General features: G+C 36.8%; 2 protein-coding genes across 2 annotated transcripts in view; one reads left to right on the plus strand and one right to left on the minus strand.

Annotated features, from left to right (window-relative positions):
• The window catches only part of LOC111518889, a 75,180-nt gene that overhangs the window by 50,002 nt on the left and 4,813 nt on the right, over positions 1-20,365 (plus strand). Inside the window, exon 5 of the mRNA XM_047011528.1 lies at positions 11,410-11,438. The gene's annotated coding sequence lies outside the window, so the exon portion shown is untranslated. The remainder of the gene's footprint in view (positions 1-11,409; positions 11,439-20,365) is intronic.
• Positions 3,023-3,931, minus strand: LOC124460523 (26S rRNA (cytosine-C(5))-methyltransferase NOP2B-like). Its single transcript, XM_047011530.1, has 2 exons — positions 3,787-3,931; positions 3,023-3,707 (listed from the first exon to the last, which is right to left on the minus strand). Exon 2 carries the CDS (start codon positions 3,703-3,705, stop codon positions 3,337-3,339), a length of 369 nt encoding a protein of 122 aa, XP_046867486.1. The 5' UTR covers positions 3,706-3,707; positions 3,787-3,931; the 3' UTR covers positions 3,023-3,336.

The following is a 20,365-nucleotide window of genomic DNA, read 5'->3' on the forward strand; positions in this document are numbered from 1 at the left end:
TAGCCTATATAAAGAGAGCGAGAGAATGAGAGGGAAAGAGCATTTAAGAGTCAGAGAGACAGAGTACAAGATCAATGTCTCTCTTTCTCTCTGTCTGTCAAGAGACAAACGTGTTATGTATACGCCTCGTCAATCTCATATTTTGTTATAATTTTTTATAGTTTTCTCGTCTGGGTTTTTGTACTGAAAGCTGACTCATGATTTTATTCTCTATATACATATACTCTAGCAAAAAAAAAGAGTCTATTAGAAATAATAATGCCAATCAAGGGGAAAATAAAGCAAACTTTACCCCTTTTATAATGCTTGAAACCACTTAAAGTTGTCCGAATAGAATCAGATCGAATGTGTCTCACTATATGTCCCCAGAAACACCTGATGGATCATTATTCAAAGTGTTTGATGTCATCAAAGAATAGAATACAGATCGATCGATCGATCGATCGATCATTCATATCTCGACATATGTATAACCATTCAAGCTTTCTTTGTGCTATATCAAGTCAAATTTATTAGAGAATTATAATGTATTTGCAGAGATTAGATTGGTATTAAGAATAATAATAATTTTTTGGCATGCCTCTATTAGTTGGTAAGGGTATTAACATTTCGATTTAGACAAAGTTTGGATTTTTGTTTTTTCAAATTTGTATTTTTTTTGCTATGTAGATGCGCCTAGAATTGAGAATTTCAGTGCTGACTTGGGGAATTTTTTCTTTTCTGGTGACGAAACGTGAAAGTTTTAAAGAATGAGAACACAATTGAATTGGGGATTTCTAGATGTACATACATATGTACGTATATATCTAGACAGACATAAAAAAAATTTTATCTTCTTGGAATGATCAGAGGTGCAATTAGATTGTAAAAGAACAGATGAAGGCCACACACTTGCCGGCTTGTCTCCCATGAAAGCTATTCGCAACATTTATTCATGGAAGGGCAAGCAAACAAAAAATACGTCGTTGAGAATTTATTTTTCTATGCAGACATCTCAACCATGCCCCAAAGCCAGAGCCAGTTGCAAACTTAAATCGAATTCATGACAAATGATGCGCGAATTTTTCATTTGCCGGAGGAGCAGCAGCATCAGCATCATCATCATCATCATCATCATCGTCGTCAGCGTCGTCAGCGTCGTCATCATCCACAACGCCATCACCCATCACCTGGTTGAGGCATTCATTTGCTTTTAAAGCGGGCCCAAAAGAAGCTGCTGGCAAACACAAGTGGAGAGAAGAAAGAAAAGATGTAGAGAGAAACAAAAAAAAAACAAAAAAAAACACAACTCCAACAAAATCTTTTGGCTAAGTCAAGGTTGATGCCATGGTTCAATTACCTTCCCCCATCACGTGCCACCAAAAAAGGTGTAGAGATGTTGGTTGGGCAAAGGGGGTAAAATGTCGAAGGCGAAATGGCTTGATGGAAGGAAGAGAGGTTAAAGCCAAATTAGAAAACAAAGTCTTATGCTTGAGCTCACAGACAAGAGTGACTCCCATCAGCCCTCTCCTTCCCTGTGTTTCTTTTCCTTCCACTTCAACTTGGTTTCTTTTTTTTGGTCAAGTGGATGATGATAATGATCATCAGTTGATAAATTTGCCTGGCCACACTTGAAATGCAATTAGAGTGCAGCCAGCCAAAAAGCGAAAAAAAATAGAAAAAAATTTGTTGTCACAAAAATGCTTTCACATAAAACAAAAAAAAAACTGTGCTTAAACTTAACTATATCTACCCATCTATGTATAGGTTTTCGTTTATCGGTTTTTGTATTAAAGAAAATAATTAAATTTAGCAATTTCCATTACTTTTAAACTTGATGAGACACTCTAAGGTTGTAGGTTTATGGATTTCATTTCAATTAAACATTTACATATATGTATGTATGTATGTATGTGTGTGTGTATATATATTTATTATTATATGATTAATCTTTTAAGCAGCTTTTCATTTGTTCATACAAACATTCCAATATCCAGCTAGGCAACTAAATAGAAAACGAGTGTGTGTGAGAGAGAGAGAGAAAAAAGAGAGACATGGACATTAAATGTACTTATAATTTGTTTTCATTGTTGTTTTGGTTTTGTTTCTGGCTTAAGCCTGAGAAAGTGGCTATGGATCAGTATTAGCAACCCAGCATCATCTTTAAAATTTATCAAACTTCATATCCACAAAAATATCCAAAAGCCATGCGAGATGTATGTGTTTCTCTTGATGTTTTTGTGGCCGGCAAGTTTTTTTTTTTTTTTTTCTGTTAAATGCTCAAAAATGGCAAACGACAGCAACAGATAGAAACACAAAAATCTTTGTCTTAATGCGAAAGTGTTTTGTTGACCAAAATTGACATGAAACTAAATAATGAAGAAAATACGATGATACCGATGAGTGACCGAGTCCGAGTCCGAGACCGAGACCGAGACCAAGGCATATCAACTTTCGCTTACTATATAGTATATACTCACTCTCCCACTCTCACATTTGGAGAAGTTCATTCCCCTTAGTATCAGTGTGGTCTTTTGGCCCAGGTTGAATGCATTGCTTGCACTTAAAAGTGGAAATTTTCGGTCATAATTGTCAGATGAAAATGCATAAATATTTTTTGTATTCATTTCAGTCAGGCAAAAGGCCATAAATTGCCTACAGTCCTAATTCCCAGATCCGTACGAAGATATGTTAGGGGAATGAGCTTTTACGGGTTGCTGTCTACCTACATGTATATTAAATATGTAAGTTACTGCATCCTTGAAAAAGGATGCAAACGAATACGATGAGTTTGCCTATGACAACTTCAGGTTGTGCATTTCAAATTGAAATTTCAGTTGATTTGTGAGTTTCACCCAATTCAAAAAGAGGAGTGTTAAGAAAATGGAGTTCTCCTTTTTTTTCCCCCCCCTAATGGAGATTGTATTTGTGTTTTATTTGTGGCCTAAAATGTATATTTGTTTCTGTTAATACAAATGTCAGCTGCTGCTAACTTTAGGTTACGGTTTTTGGATGTTATTTTAATTTATATTGAATTTTAAACGAATGCAAAACAATTTTTGAAAGTATCAAGACCATGTTGCATAGAAATCTATGAATATGCAGTTTAAACCGCCTCCTTGTTTCGGTCCACCTCCAAAATTGGTAAAAATAAACGTTATATAATAATAATAAGAAGTCCTAATCCGTATGCCAAGTCCATGTGTTTTTTTTTCCGGAAATTCTTCGCATCTTGTCTTGCAATTCTTCTTCGAGGACCTTGGGTAGTTCTTTGGCTATTCTGAGTAAATGGAACTTCTTTTGAACGAAACGATTTTTTTTTTGGGTTTTTTTGGGGAGCATTTGGGGTTTTCCTGGTTAGAATTCTTTGGATTGGTTTTTATTCAAATCCCCAATCGATTCCTCTTGATGATCATCATTATCGTCTTCATCGTCATCATCATTATCAGGTTTAGAGTCTTCGCTGTCCTCGTTACCCGAAGCAATGCGCAAATGTTGCATCGGAATATAGTATTTGCCATCAACCATCAACAAAACTCCTTCTTCTACTCCCAAATCAATTGCCGTTTGCAACTTTTCAGGCTCCGTTTCTTTAATGTCAAAAATGGTTGACAGTTCCTCCTGGGTCAGTGGTTCATTTTTTAACATTTCGCTGAACGACTCATTTAGCTGTAGCGAGCTCTTCGTCTCCAGATTGTGGTTAGAATTATTGTTATTTTCAGCCATTTCTAGAATATGGATAAATGTTAAGGAAATTTCAATAAAGAAAAAAAAAAAAAGAAAAATTTTCCAAAAATATATTCTTACTAAATTTTTTTCAGATTATTTCACTTGTTTTACTATTATTAGGAAAATATTACAACTTTTTTTTTGCCAAAACTGGAGATTAATACTGTATTTGATTTAGTTTTTTGTACTGCTGCTGCTAGAGCTAGAGATTTGAGAATGAATCTTAGAGCTGCTACCAGTTTGGGGTATCGATTCATGGAGGTCGAAAAATCCATATCCAGCCTACTAAGATGAACAAAACCAGGCTACTTGGATGGATGCTGAGAAACACATATTCAAACAACAAAGATAGAGGTTGAAAACACACATATCCAGCCTACTTGGATAACATTTGCCAAATGACTTGAAATTGTAGTTCTCTTAGGATTTGAGTAGATTGATTGCCAAGGCAAGGAATTACATATGTGTTGGTTAGTTGGCCACTCTCATTTGCTTTGTGCTATTTTCTTTGACCAAGATTTGCAGGTGGTTTGAATTAAGTGCACTCACAGTACGAAATTATTTAAAGACCAATAGAGAAAACAAAAAATATAAATGAAAACCCATGAGAGAGGGAGGGAGACAGACAGAGAAAGAGAAATGAAATGGAGCGGTGTGGCGTGAAGAAAAACTTCATGCAACCCACAAAGCCATATCAAGTTTTTCTTTAACCAAAAAAGAAAAAAAAACAAAAACAAGCTGCTGCACTTGAAAGTTTTCCAAATGAAATGAACTTTTACAAGGCGAGACGACACCTGGTGAAGAGAACATGGAATATGAGAAGACGACCACGCCCCCACACACATACATGCATACGCACAAATGTACATACGAAAAAAAATTGCCATTGGGTCAGTTCGGCGATCTGCTTCTCCTTCTTGCTGAAGTTGGCCAAGCAACGCATCGACCACTCGACTACTGACAAGTTCAAGTTTAATAGACAAGCAACCAAACGCTTCACGGGCTCAGGCTAAGTGAGAGGAGTGAAGGGGAAACCAAGACAAGTGAAGAGAAGTAGAGGGGAGGGAAAGAGATACGGCCAACTTTGCAACACGTCAAGCCGGTTTCAGTTTCCGACCAACAACAACAGCTCCACCACATGGCCACCGGTCAACATTTTTTCAGCACGCGCTTCAAGCACACACACACACACACATACGTCTATATGTATGTCTATATATGCATGCACAATTGAATACTGTTGCCGATTTGAACTATAACAAGTTCAGCAACAACAATTTCACCTCCATGCCATGCCTGAATATTTCAAATACCTTTCTAGAGTTAAATTGTATTCCCAATATATCTTTCTATATCATTTCCGGACAATGACCGCAGCCGTGAAAGGAGTGAAGGAGAGAGAGAGAGAGATGGCAAAGCGGATTGTACAATCATTAACATAATAATAATTGATTTCGGTTTCTTCTTCAATCTTCAGTTAGTCAGCGATTTGCCGTTGCACTAAATAAATATAGTCGTAACAGTTCATAAATCATAATTATCATCATCATTAAGATTGTGTGTGTGTGCGTGTGTGTGTGTGTGTGTGTGTGTGTGTGTGCGTGTGTGTGTGTGTGTGTGTGTGTGCGTATGCATATGTGTAACATTTTCATAATCAATCAATCATCAATTGAAAAAATGAATGAACCAAACCGATTGAATTTGCTGTTAGCTTACGAAAGTGGGTCTAGCAAAAATAACCAAAGAAGAAGTAGAGACAATAAAACATGAGAAGAAGTTGAACAAAGCAGCACAAAATGGTAATATATTATTAACCGTTAGAAACAGTTAGTTGGCAAATATACATATATATACCCCAATATATACATACATATGTATTGCCATAACTTTGACTCAGTAGATACACAATGATTTACATATATCTCTTGGCAATTGGTTTAAGAACTTGGCTAATGGCTAACTCCAAAGTGATTCCCCATTTTAGGCTTGTATCATTAGCAATGACTAAAAAATATAGTAGAACTTCTTTTTTTTAAACTTTCAATACATCTAGTGTTAAGATAGAATTTCAATAAACATGAATTAAAACTTTAATAGATTGACTAAAACTAAGAAGTATCCCAAAATCAGTTTTGTTTAACTTAAATTGGTGTTGTTAAATTACTGAACATAAATTATATTTTCTCTTTCTCTCTCTCTCTCTTTTAGTTCTTAGAAATTGATTTAAGAACTTCGGTAATGGAACTTCCCCATTTTAGACTTGTTTTTACCATATTCTTATTATGATTAGAAATGATTTCTGGTTGATCCTTCTGTAAGCATAAAAAACAAAATTGGAATAAATGTATAATCTGTGTAAATTTACATAAAACTAAGTGACTAAAACTGACTATTTTGATATCGAAAAATCATTCTTGTTTAACTCAAATTAGTGTTGTCCTATTATTGAACATCTTTAGGGACATAAATTCTATTTTGTCCCTCTCTCTCTCTCTCTCTGTCTCTCTCTTTCTCTCTCTTTTTCAGTGCTCGGGGATTGGAATTGCTCTTGACCGCATAATAAACTGTTCTACAGCTCTTCTTTTATCCTTTCTTTCATATTTTTTTATCTATCGTTTTTGTTCTTTGTTGCTGGTGTTGGTGTTGGTGTTGTTTTAGTGCAGTTTAGTTTGGTTTAGTTTAGTTGCCATCATGAACATCATCGTCTTTATCCTGGTGTTTGGTTGGTCGTCGTCAACTTTTAATTTGTTTTAAAAACTTTTTGATTGTTTCGCGTTGGCATGCAAATGCTGAAAGCGAACAAGGAGATGAAGTTCTTTGGGTTGCTGCTGCTGCTGTTGCTGCTGCTGCTGCTGCTCAGGGCATTCATTTGCAGTTAGTTGATTAAATTGTCTTACTCTTGCCTCATCGTCGGCTTTTGCTATGGCGTTGGTGTTGCCATTGTCGTTGGCATCTTTTTTGGTCTCAGTTGCTTGCTTGGTGTTATTTAAAGTTTTTAATTTCATTTTATTGACACGGGCCGGGCCAACTAAACTTAAAGCTTTGTTTTGTCATGTTGCCATTCCCGTTGCTGCCATTGCTTTGCTGTTGTCGACAGCTGCCCCTGACTGACCCACAACAAAGGCACAAGAAATGAGCAGCCACTCAATGCAATAGCAACCAGCAGGAGTAGAAGAAGTAGCAGCTGTCAGTATGAATTTCCTCTAGGTATATCATCCAAAGACCTTTGCCCCTTATCCTGGCAACAGTCTAAGCTAAGCACCTGTCGTACAAGTTGCCAACTGCACTTGGCACCGCCATCAACAACAAAAGCAACAACAGCAACAACCACAACCACAATATGCAATCATTTTAAAATTCTCAACTCAACACTCAGAGAGCTGAACCAAGAAGGAACTTGCATTTATTTATTAGTGATGAACTTAAACTAAATGCTGCTTGGTGCAAATTGTTAAACATTTGACAAATGTTGCTGTTGGTCTAATGGCAGCAACATGCCAAAATATTGCATGGAAATCGCAAAAAGCAAAAGTTGCTATAAATTAAGTGAATTGGGCGAAAAAAATGAACCACAACAACAACAACCGAAAAATGTCTTGTTGTCAATTGGAAACACGCGCCAGGCCAGCCAACAGCAATCGCTCTTGCTGCTGCTGCTGTTGCTGGTGTTGCTGTTGCTGGTGTCGAGTGTGAGTCAGCAACATTGAACAACATGCAACGAAATGCTCTGGCATTCTAATTTATTTATGTTAATGCAATAAAAACATACAGTCAATTTGCTTGCCTGCACATTCGAAATGTTTTCCAATGTTGCCTTGTTGTTGCTCCGCATTGCTGTTGCTGTTGCTGGTGCTGCACTTAGTTGCAATATTGGCAACGTTATCGCAAACAGCATAACAACAACTACAACTACAACAACAAAACAGAAAAGGTACAACTAACCTTGTTATTGTTATTTAATTTCACTTTTTTTTATATATATACACATTTACTGTTACCATTTTTGCTTTGTCTGCTCTTGTTATTATTATTATTGTTGTTGTTGTTGCCAGTGTTGCCGCTGTGCCGTTTTATGCTGGCCACATGATTTATGGCGTTGGCGGCATGTTTTTTCATTTACCCCCACTGCCATCTAACTACACATTGTACGCCCTGCTGCTGCCTGTTTGGTTGTTGGCTGCTGCCTGTTGGCTGTTGACTGTTGGCTCTTGGCTGCTAACTGCTAGCTGCACTGTGTGGTTATGTCTGTTTGTTGGCTATCTGGCAAATTATTGCCATAGTTCGCAGCACGCGACAATTGGACATTAAATGGTTTACTTGAAACCATTTGAGCAATGATTGTTAAATGGTATTGTGGCCAAATGCAAATGCCAATGTCTAATCGTGAAATAAAAGTTAGTCTTGACTTTACGTCAAGTTGCTTAATATTCTAATTTGAAATATTGGTGAGAGATGTAAAATTATTGGGATTAACTAATTAATGTAATTCAACATCACAAAACACAGTAGTCATTGGACTACTAACTAGTTTTAAAATGTGAATTGTTTAGAAAGAAACGAACGAAAAAACTACAAATACCTTTGAAAACTATGTCAAAAATGTTGACAATAACAAAAATTAAAAGAAAAAAGAAGAAAAGTAGTAATACAATTACAAGAATTATTAAAGTAAAATAGAAAAAAAAAAACAGGATACTAAAGATACAGGATTTTCAACAAGGCTTAGTCGATTCTTTTAAGCTCTCCATGATGGAACAAGAACAAGAACAACATGAAATATGCAATCTCTCTATTTGTAAAATATCATAATTGCATTTTAATCCTGCAAATGTTTTTTTCTGCTTCAAGATATCTTTAATAATTCACTTGCATTTGTGTTTTTTTATGTCATTTTCTGTTAACCTCCTGCTGTAAAAGTTTTTGACTTTTAATGGCTTTGCATATCATATTACACGCATGCACAATCTCTCTCAAACCACTGTGCAAATGGATGGTTTTTGTTCCACCTCCTTTAGAGTTTTGCATAGACTGCGCCCACTTTTGCCTCGCCCCCCCAAAAAAAAGAGGGAGACACAGAGAGAGACTTGAAAGCCGTTTTTGGAGTGCGTCATTTGCATTTGTGCGCTAACAAAAAAAAATAAAATTCAGAAATGAAATAATATGCAAAAAAAAAAGGTCGCCGCGTAGATGGTTAGACATTGGCATACTCCCCTCCCATATATCCTTATATACCCCCCGCTGCACTCTCTGCTGTCGCCTCCTTTCAACTCTCGACTGCATTTGCTGGGCTGTCTTGTGTCTGGAGTGGAAATGTCTTTATTATTTTGCACACTGCGCAACGAAAGTTTATAAACACGCCTATCCTTTCACCTTCCCCCTTCTGGGGGAGCTCATTCTCATGCTCTCTCCTCCTTCTCTTGTCATTTGGTTTTTAATAAAGTCATTTTATTTACATTTGTGCTTTTTGTGTTGTTATTTATATATACATACATATAAATATATGTATATACTATACCGAAAAATGAAAAATCCAAAAAAGAAAAGAGAAAACATTTTAAATGCCATTTTAATTATATTTGCTCTTATGTGTTTTGTGTTTGTGTCTCTGTGTGTGTGTGTGTGTGTGTATGTGTTGAAGTTTTTCAATTAAAATGAAATAAAAGGACATAAATCACAAGCAATTCCCCTCCCCCTCGGCCCATCCAACTCTGCAATCCACTGCCACCATTTCCTCTTCGTTCACATAAAACTAAACTAAACCAAATAAAAACCGCAAGCAACTTAATTTTTTGGCTTAAACAACACATGGCGTATGAGCAATCTAGAAAGACTTAGCAAAACATGAGACAACTAGCTGCTTGAGAGCAACAGACATTTCAGAGCAGAGGCTGAGCGAATAGCCTAAGCTGATGGTCGACAAGTGGTTCTGGAGGGGGGAGTGAAAAGTGAATAAGCCTGACATTTGTAATGGTCAAGGGTTCATGTAGAAGGTGGAAAGGTGCCACCACCACCACCATGGCAAGGAACCAGTTCCAATTGCAGTAGCAGTTTGGCATTTCTTGTTTGTGCAGTCATTAATCAAAGTTGGTCAACAACAAAATCCCCATTGCAACATTCCAGCAGCAAAAACACAAAAAATAAAATAAAACTCAACTTTAAGTGTAATTCTATAAAAAAGTAAAAACAAAAACAAAATGCTACAAGTACACTTATAGATATATTTGCCTCGAATGCCAAAGTAGCAAACAAAGATCCTGTACCTCAATCATTTTAATGATTCTTCTCTCTAGATTGATATTGTTAATATCTTCTCATTGACATTCAATATTTATTCCATAAAGGATCGTTACAAAAACTTAAGAAATTTCCCTTAGTTTCAATTACATTTGATAGGTTTACTCGAAATTTGCATATTGTATATCCAACATAAAACCAAAACTCTAAGTCAAATGTTTATAAGTAGTCATAAAAAGTTTTAAAACTCTTCTTCTTTGACATTTGGATTTTGGGCCAAGCAATTTCCGAAGATCCAGATAGCGTTTGCTACTGTTTGCATTATCAGGTAAAAAAATTAGTTTTAAAAATTTGTTTGAAATCAAAAGAGAGATAAAACATGATGAAGAAAATGAATTCAAAAATTTCAAAATACTTTTACTTGTTTTGGGAGAAAAATAAAGCTAAGTATATTAAATAAACCTTTGGATCGAAATATTTCCAAAATCTTAGATAGTTTTTGCTTTTAAAACTTATGAAGGTTTCAAACAATTTTTACAATTTTTTTAAATCAATAAATTACTTTGAAAAATTTGATTTAAATGAAAAATGACTTTACAAATTACAAGAAAATTAAGTCAAATGATTCAAAATTATTCAGAAATTATCCAAAATATAGACTGAATATAAGTTAATACAATGGGCAACGATATTCAAGCATAATTAGGCACTATAAAACATTCAAATCATATATGTATCTAATGTTAGTTTATTAGAAAAGGGAATAGATAGTCTTTATGCTTTCATCATACCCTCGTATATTTTTAAGCGACCTTGGGCGGCAAGTGTATTGCCTCTTTTCTTCCACTTTATGTGGAAGCCGCCAGCATTTCTTCTTCTGCTTGTTTTCCTTTTGGAAAAGGAAGGGGCAAAACCGTCTTGATATGCCTACAAAAGAGCAGACCGATAACGAAAACGGCAACGCCAACGCCAACACAAAAGCCACTTGTCGAGTGGGCCAAAGAGCAGCAGCAACAACAAATAACCAAACAACGACCTACCAACCCAAAAGTGTAATTTCATACATATGTATGTGTAGCGCTTTGTAGCGTGCACTTATCACACACAGAAATGCCGACAGCAACAGCAACCCGCCAATTGCAATTGTTTTTAATAATTCACTTTCACTTTTGTGGCCAGCCCTTAGGAGAAGAGAGCAGCCTGGGTGCGAAAACCTTGAACCACATTTTAGTTTTGGGTCACATTTCTCTTGCGAATTTTTCATGAGTACCACAAGAAGAAAAAATACAAATAAACAGGAATAATAAGAGGCAAATAATAATATTAATGAGCTTTGGGGATACAAAACATTGAGCACAAGGGACAAGGTCCTGCCCCCCTCTCCCTCTATGACTTTATAAGTATAAGTATATAGTTTGTTCTCGTTGTCTAATTTAACATTTTCTTTTTTTTTCTCTCTCATTACAGCTACAATTTGAAACACTGGAAATTGTCAGGTAAAAATAAAAAAGGCAAGGAGGATTTATCCTTAAGGTCAGACTATTGCAGGATAGGGTCCAATCAATATAGAGAGAATCGCATTTTATTATGGCGTAGTTCTTTATCTGCAGACAAGTTAAATATTTTTCAGTTTGAGATAGTTTTTCCCTTCAGCTATTTATCAGCATTTTTAGGTAAACACAAAATACAGAATATTTCCACTCAACTGAACTAGATTGTGATAATAATCTTATCGCTGTTATTTAATTAGAACTTAAGAGTCCATCTGCATAAATCAAAAACGGGGAAGAGTATGAAGGGTGTAGACGGTGGGGCTTGTTACCTGTTGTTATCTTGGCTATTTGTCAGAAATGTAACTACATACATACGTATGTGTGTATCTGTATCTGAATCTTTATCTTTTCTGCAGAAGTTTGCCTTTAGTTTCATCTTAAATGAATCACGAGTTGTCGACAAAAAAAAAGAAGAAAAGAAAAGCCTATTTATTATATTTTAACTCGTGTTCAATGTTCTGTGTGCTGCTGCACTGATTCCTCCTGGCCTCCGCCTGGGCTCCATCATCATCATTCTCTTTCTCTCTCCTCTTGGCCTCTTTTGGTGTTTGTTGCTGCTGTTTCGTTTGTTGTTTCAAGTGCCAGGGCATAAAATGGCCAACGGGCATCAACCCACAAACACAACAACAACAGCAACAACAAAATAAAAATACAAGCAAACAACATATCCGCTCCTTCGTGTCCTCCGCAACAACCAGCTCATTGGAGCAGCTTGAACAACCTGCTCGAACATTAAACGGACTCGTTTTATCCTGCTGACTGAGCTTATGAGTTTGGGTTTCCATTTTTCCCCTACTCTCGCTGTCTGTGTGTGTGTGTGTGTGTGTTTGTTGTCTTCTCTTTGATTTTGGCCGAGAGTTTGGTCAGGTTTTTGCCCGGCAGGCATTCGCATTATCGGTTAAGCATTATCTACCTCCTAACTCCAACCCCATCCCACCGCCATTGTGCCCATTTTGCATCATCTAATTTATGGCCTAAGACGACACATATGTATGCATGAGGATAAGGGACTGCCTGAGTGGGGGGCGGTGGGTGGCGTTGGCATTGGCGGTGGAATTGGGCAAAGGAAAGCTTTCATTTCATTAATTATGCAGTGCAAAAATCAACAACGGGAGCCCAGATAGTCCCAGGTATTATATGTGGTTTTCACTAGACTAGAGATGAACACGTGACACGATCTGTCATACAACCTGGCCTGAAAGCATCTCTAGGCCAAGAATTGTCTCTCTCTCATTTGTTTCAAATTCGATTTTATAACTATTTATAAATGAATATTCATTGTCTTTTCCTTAACATATTGGAATTTTTTTGGTTATTTTTTTAAATTTTTGCACCACCCTGTTGCGAATTTCATTTCCATTTTTGTGGTTTACCGTGGGGATGCATGAGTGGGCGGTGTTTTTTTGTTGTTATTTGTTGTTGTGTTACATTTTCGGGGAGTTTATTTTGTATGTTTGCCACCGCAAATCTGCTTATATGCCTCGGGTTGCCCAGTCCACCATCCGAGTGGAGTGAAGTTAGTCCCCCTCTCCACCCTCCCTCTCGCTGGCCCTGGCATGGCATTTTCTGCATTTGACTTTTATATGAACTAATTCATGAAAAATGCATGCTGGTCTGCCTGCCAGCCTGGCAGCCTGACTGCCTGATGCTGCTGCTGACTCTCGTCGTTGCCTGCCTTAAAGCGCCTAAATGAAGAAAAACCGGCCACCATAAATCGCTGTCGCCGTCACCGTCACCGTCATCGTCATCGTCGTCAGAGAGTCAACGTTGCACTCGTTTTGCAGAAAACTCCTCTCGCAAAATGTGAATGTGAATGGCAAATGGCTGTTCCATAGCCAAGTCTAACTTGGAGCTCCAATTCCAGTGACTCCAACATCAGCATGTTCTGCTTTTTAGCTTTTTACTCTTTGTTCGTGTGGCAAATAATTAAATTACGATTTTTTTTTGCCTTTTGTTGTATATGTGTTTTTTATTTTATTTTATAGCTTAATTGGATTGAATGTTATCTTCAAGTGAGTTTACCTGTTACATTTGAAAGGCAGTTGACAACAACAACAACCTACAAAAAAAAATAAAGAAAAAAGGATTATGACTTAAATCTTCACATTTTAGAAACATTTTATATTCATTCAAACTGTACAAACTTTAAAATGGTTTTCAAAAATTTAACCAAAATGTTTTGAAATGTTTGAGTAATTGAGATTGCATACCAAGTGAATCCATGTATAATGAAGATTTGCAAAGATTGAGATTCTTTTTGTAGCTTCAAATTTCTTATCTAATCACATTTCGATTCTTCTTGGTTTCTATCATCAGTATTGATCTTTCTGATCTTTCAATTGGAAATCCTAGCATCTAAGGCTAAAAATAAAATATATCTTTATGTATCAATCTTGTATTTGGTTTTGACCTCATTAATAAAAACTTGAAAACCCCAAGCCAAATGATTTAAAATTGGGAGAAAAACCATTTGAAAAGATTTCAAGGTTAGATAATGGAATCGAGAGAATTTTATTAACTGGCCATTGACTTCTTCTTCTTCTTCTCTTAAGTGTTTGCACCTTTTTTTGTTTTTCGTAATTGTTGTTTTCCTGGAAAACCAAAATAAAAGACTACACCGAATCATAGTTAGCGAATAAAGCATGTTTCAGTACAGCAATCCCCGGTTGGGTTGAATGCCATATCTCTGTCGTTTTTTGGTTTATATTATTTTATGTTGTTGTGGCCTAACATCCAGTAACAACAACAACAACAAGAAACAACATACAATCTGCCTAAAATCTAAGCTCACGACATTTACAGAGACTCAACTAAGCTGAGCTCAGCTCGACGGCAATCCTTGAACTTTTCGCTTTTCAAATATGCATGGCGGCATGAAAAAGTCGCGTTACTTTTCAGTTTCCTCCATCAAGCACAAATTCCCCCTCTAATCTCCCCTCTCCCTCATGCCCTACTACCTACCTGTGTGTGTGTATTTTTTTTTTTTTTTTGTTAGTTCCTCATCCATCTGGTGTAAACTTAGAGAACTGGCAGCTGTTTGTGCAAGGCGCAGCAGCTCAGGGTTGCATATGCATTTTGGCTTTCATTAACATGCAGTCGACTTTGGGCCAACGTCGACGACGACGACTTTGCCATCAAAAGCATAAATTCCATATGCAAATTGCACGGTGGGTGAATGGGTGGAAATGGTCGGCCATTTGGTCGGTCGCATGGTTAAGCTTTTCTTTGCCTTTATCCTTACCAAAGCAAAAAATTCTTACAAAACCAAAAGGCGAAACAATTTTTTAGAAATAAAATAAGGCAAACCGTCAAATAGCCTGGCCAAAAGTTTCGTTTCGTTTCCCAGTTTGCTGGCAATTCATAATGGCGACAGTCAGTGCCGGATTAGCCACAAAGCAGGATAAGAACCCTGTTAAATGATTTTCGATCTCTGAAATACTATGTTGTTCAAAATTGGTAGATTGTTATATATTTATTTAACGAACTCCATAAAATCCTTTGACAAATTTTAAACGATTCTCGAAAATGTTAACCGATTCCATCAAACGTTAATTTCATGAATCTCTAATTTAGTCAATTTATTTAATATTTGAAGATTTTATGTCTTTAACATGTTATTTTTTTTTTTCAATCGGAGCAGATTTTTTGAAACATCCAAGTTTTTAATGCAAAGTAAATATGCTAATTTGCAATTTAATTGATATATAACTTTTTGAAATCAATTAGAAATTGTCGTGGTTCCTCTACAAAAATATCTCAAATAACCCAAACTTTGTGAATTTATTACTTTATTCAATTTTCAACCGATTTTACAAATTCTTCAGTTTTCTTATTAGAAAGTAATGCTTAAGGTTTTTAAAATCGGTTAAAAATTTACGAAAATTTGGCATGAAAATATGTAGATTAAACAAAAATGTATGCTTAAAAATTCTTAAAACAAACCATTATCTTTGCAAAATGTTCTAACTTTCACAATGATCTTGTAATGTAGATTTTTTTTTTTCGGGGTCATTCCCGAAAACTTATATTTACGATATTTAGATTTCTATAGGCCTTGTGCTGGTTTAATCCGGCACTGGCGACAGTCCTGCCTACTACATACCTATTGCATTTTTAGATACATGCCTCACCTCCTTATTCAGGTAGGGTATGTTTGTATATTATGTTACATTTATATACCCTAACTATAATAACACAGCATTTCCAATTATAGCAAAAATATCAGATTATGATGTCAAAAGAAGCCCTTTGAATTAACCAACTGATTGGATGTTTTAGTTTCTATCGCGTGTAGTGTATATATGTATTCGGCGTGTTTAGTATTCACATGGACCTTCAGTTTTTGTGCCTCTTTTCGCGACTTTTGTTTGCTGTTTGTTGCCATTTCTATTTATGTTGCAGGCTGCTTTTGCCTTTCTGCAACTGGCAGTCATTTTCAGTCGAGTTTTTGCCGTCTCCCCGTCGTTTTTTCTTTATTTTTCGGTTGGGCTTCTTACTTTCCTTTATTTGTGTTGTTACGTCATGGCCTCTTTTTTCATGAAGTCCTTTCCCTTCACCTAACTTTCCACTCACTCAGTCTCTCTCCGCCTTGGATTAAGAATACCAAATTGTAAAAAAGATTTAATGGGCTTAGGTAGATAAGTAGGTATTTTAATTAGCAAATACTTTTTCTCTTTTCCAGGGTTTATTCAGATCAGGGATAATAGTCACAGTGATATCTTCTCAAAAAGGATCAGAGAATTATGTACATAAATGTAAATTTTTGGTTCTCTATACGGAATTCCCATGGATTTGCTAAATAAATATTTATCAATTTACTCACGTAATTGCCTTATGTCAATAATGACGAGACGACGAACGTTATCCCAGAGACACACACACACGCACACACACACACACACACACTCACATAAATAATTCACCCCACAGTTCCATCAGCTTAGCACCTTGGAGAAACGCATCTATTGACTTATTGCCGCCACATTAAACGGTAGCGCAGCAATGCAGTGAAAGAAGCAAAAAGAAGAGGAAGAAGGAAAACGTAAAGTTGCTACCAACAATTTTCTGTCCTCTCACATCCCCTGATGTCTCCTGTATGCTCCTCCTCCGCTTCGTCCTCCTCCTCCTCCTCCATCTGGCACACTGCCTGAGTGACTGCATCGTCAACGTCTTGACAATTTCGGCAATGTGCGTTCAAGCGTTGAACGACAACTACGAAACGACGTACAACGAACAACGAGAGACGTACGACAACTACATACATACATGTGGGGAAGGATGCGGGATGAAAGGAGAGACATGCAGGCAGTCAGCAGCATCCTTGGCGCATTGCAATCAAAGTCACAGTGCAGTTGACTGACAGCGAGACGAACTTTACAGATATGCCGCTTTTGCTTGCGTTCTGTGTATGTCATTCAAATGCTGTTGACATCTTCGCTACCATGAGCCCCCATAGGATGGATGGATGGAGAAGAAACTGGTGGTAGAGGGCGTAGAATATCGTGAGGGAGAGACACACAGAGAGAGAGAGAGAGAGAACTTGCCTCATCGCACTTTTGGGGACTGGCTGGCAGGCAGCTAGCTAGCTTTTGACTGCTTCCTTATGTTGTTAGCAGAAACGTGACAAGAAAATCAAATACGCAAACGACTACAACGGCTGGCTGGTTGGCTGCCTAGCTAGAGATAACACGGCACACACAACACACACACACACAAAAGACTAGGGAGATCTATGAAGAGAAAAGAAAAAACATTGGACATGTCTTGCAGTTAGTTTTGTGTGCAGATTTTCAGTGGCATGCAACATCAGCAGCAGCAGTTGCTGCCTCTGCTGCTGTCGCTGTCGCTGTCGACGTCGTCGTCACCACAACTAAACATTTCGTGTCGCATTTATAGACAACGTGCCGCTTGCTTTTTTTCTTGTTACTTCTCTTTCTCCGCCAACCTCCCCTTACTAAACGTTGATTTGCTATTTTAAAAAAAAAAATTGTTTCTCAATTCGTTTGGCCCAAGCTCGTTTGCCATGTCATACAACGTGCATACATATATGGTGCGGTGCATCCTCAGTAAATTGCCATAATAAGTTGAGAAGAAGATGCGCCATGGGATGATTGTGTGTTGTGTGTGGGGAGCGAGATGCAGATATGTAGATACAGAGTAAAGTGGTTAGAGAATGAGAGAGAGGAGAGTGGGGAGTGGTTAGTGGGGAGTGGTTAGTGGGGAGTAGCCAACTAACTAAGCTTACCTTGTGCCAAGTGCCGTGTGCTGCTGCTGTTGCTGCTTATAGTGGGTCAAGAAAATTGTCGTGAGTATTGTTGTCGTTGACACCTCACACCAACTGCTCCTCCTTCCCTCCTCAAAAAAACAACACCTAGCTGATTACGTCTTCCAAATGTCGTAAGACACTCTTACGTCATAATGGAAGTTTTAAAAGTGAAGCTAAGGCCCCATTTTAAAAGCCAAAAGGATGCGAGATCTAATGACCAATGAACTGAAATCTCAACTCAAGGCCAATGCCAATCATATTTTTCATATTTTTAAACATTTCCACGCCTCGGCATTGCGTGCCGTATCCGATATAGGGCATATATGCAATACATAAGTATGGCAAATACAACATCGATTCAGTTTCGAATTGAATGATGTGCGAAATGCCAATGGGTAAATACACTTGATTATTTATTTATTTATGCGAGCATGTTGAAGATTTTCTTTTTCGCTTTTTTTTTTTTTTTTGTACTCATCGTTTGCCATGTTAATTATTTATGGATACCATAAAAATATTGAAAAATCATTGACAACACTTGCAGTAAAATATGAGATGTCATAGAACGATATATACTTACAACCAATTAAATATGTATCTATGTATATAGTATATAGACATATTTTTCACTTTTTATTTTCCTTTATCGCTGTAATTAAAATTATGTCAAAGCGAGCAAAGAGGAAGAAGTATATACATAATATATGTATATATTATATATGTATATGTATATGTGTATTTGTTTTTTTTTTTTTTTTTGTTTGGGGGAAGTAAAAAAAAGAGGGAAAATCGAGAAATCATTTTGCCATCAACTTGAAGGGAAACGGATGCGACAGCTGGCAGCAACTTTGACTCACGTAGGCAAATAAAAAGGATATGTGAGGCGAATTAAAATCGCTGATACAGATACAAAAATATATACATATATATATATAGGTACATATGGCGCCGCAACTACTCCATGAAAGATACTCAAGTTCATTTGCGCCTCTTTGTCATTTCTTTTCGCCACCATTAATCTATTAAACTTGGCTTCGGCTTCGGCTTCTGTCTTTTTATTCTTTAATAAACCATATGAATGTATCTGGTAGGCTAAGATGCAAATGTATCAAACAATCAAACGGTTTACTGTGCCAATTTATCTATATGTCTTTACATAAATCACATCGAATAGATTTCTGGCCTTCTTTCCATAATGTGTTCTTAGTTAATATATGCAGATATATTGAGGAGTCTCAATTGAGCTATTTGAAGATCAATTTGCACTTCATTTTACTTGGAATTCGTAATGAGCCACCGTTTCATGTTCAATTAAGAAATGCTAGAAAAAAAAAACATATTCTATGACACCAAATTTCACTTAAAGTTAAGGAAACCTTTTGAGTACGATAATTGAAATCAATCAAATATCATTAGGATCCTATTATACATGGGTTTCATTTACCATTACCAGACAAAATCCCAATTTATTGATGTCACTTGGATTTGCCTTTTATGTATACAGAAGTTTAACAACGACAACTTTCACGTACCCCAGAAAAAATAATAAAAAGAAAGGAATAGAGAAGTAAAAAAACAAAAGAATCTAAGTATTTGGAATTTATGTTTTTGCTTCTTTTTTTTCGTTGTCTATTTTTGTTTCTAAACGATTTGGGTCAATTTGCCATTACATACGCCCGTCACATGGCCAAGTTGCTGCTGCTGTTGGCTCTTGTCGTTAATTTGCTAGGCAAAACAGGTTCGATCTTTTCCCGAGAGAAAGAGAGAGAGAGAGAGGGAGAATGTGTGTCGCACCCAAAATCAAGCAGAAAACAAAAAACTAAACGTCAAATATTGCTTAGAGGAGAGACCTACGGACCAACCAACCAACCGACCGACCGAACGACCCTCCAAACAGACTTTTAATGATGCCCAAAAAGTCTATTTATTTCAGCTACCTAAATGGGTCAATGAGCGACCCTCCAAATGGTTTTTAATTTTTTATTTTTTGTGGCTATTTGAACAATTCTTCTGTGTTTTTTCTTTTATTTTGGAAGTGTAAGAAAACATAAAACGATTAAATAGGCAGAGAGTGCATTGATCTTTCTCCTTTTCTCTCACTCACTCATTGTCCGCCTGTCGGACTGTCTGTCTGTCTGACTGACTGACTGTCTTTCTCCTATAATGATGATTATCTTGATTCCGAATAGTTCATTGATCGCCTAACGGCATTGTGTGTGCACATCATCTATTTATCCACGAGAGAGTCTATATACATACATTTATGGGAGAGTGTGCGCGCAGGCGCGCAGAAAGCCATCCAACCAGTTGCCAGACACACAAAAGTTGAAGTTAAAGCATTGAAAAGACGTGGATGGGGTGGTAGAAGAGGGGGGGATCCAATTGAAATTGCATGGGGCACAGGAAATGTACGTTTAAAGTATGCCTAGAACTGGTCTTGGCCAAATAAAACCGGGTTCTGTGACTTGAAGCCTTGGCTTACTTCTTACCCATCGATTCTCTGAACTCAATAGAGATATGGGGTCATCGGAAAAGATTCCATCTGGACGGGAATAATGGTTATACCCCACTTACATACACTAACTTGTGCCAACAGTTTTGGTTA

Source organism: Drosophila willistoni (assembly GCF_018902025.1).
Source record: "Drosophila willistoni isolate 14030-0811.24 chromosome XL unlocalized genomic scaffold, UCI_dwil_1.1 Seg142, whole genome shotgun sequence".
Classification (NCBI taxonomy): Eukaryota; Metazoa; Arthropoda; class Insecta; order Diptera; family Drosophilidae; genus Drosophila; species Drosophila willistoni.

Bases quoted from the DNA above. Each gene is read 5' to 3' on its own strand.
- LOC124460523 (XM_047011530.1), bottom strand. From the start codon at position 3,705: ATGGCTGAAAATAACAATAATTCTAACCACAATCTGGAGACGAAGAGC.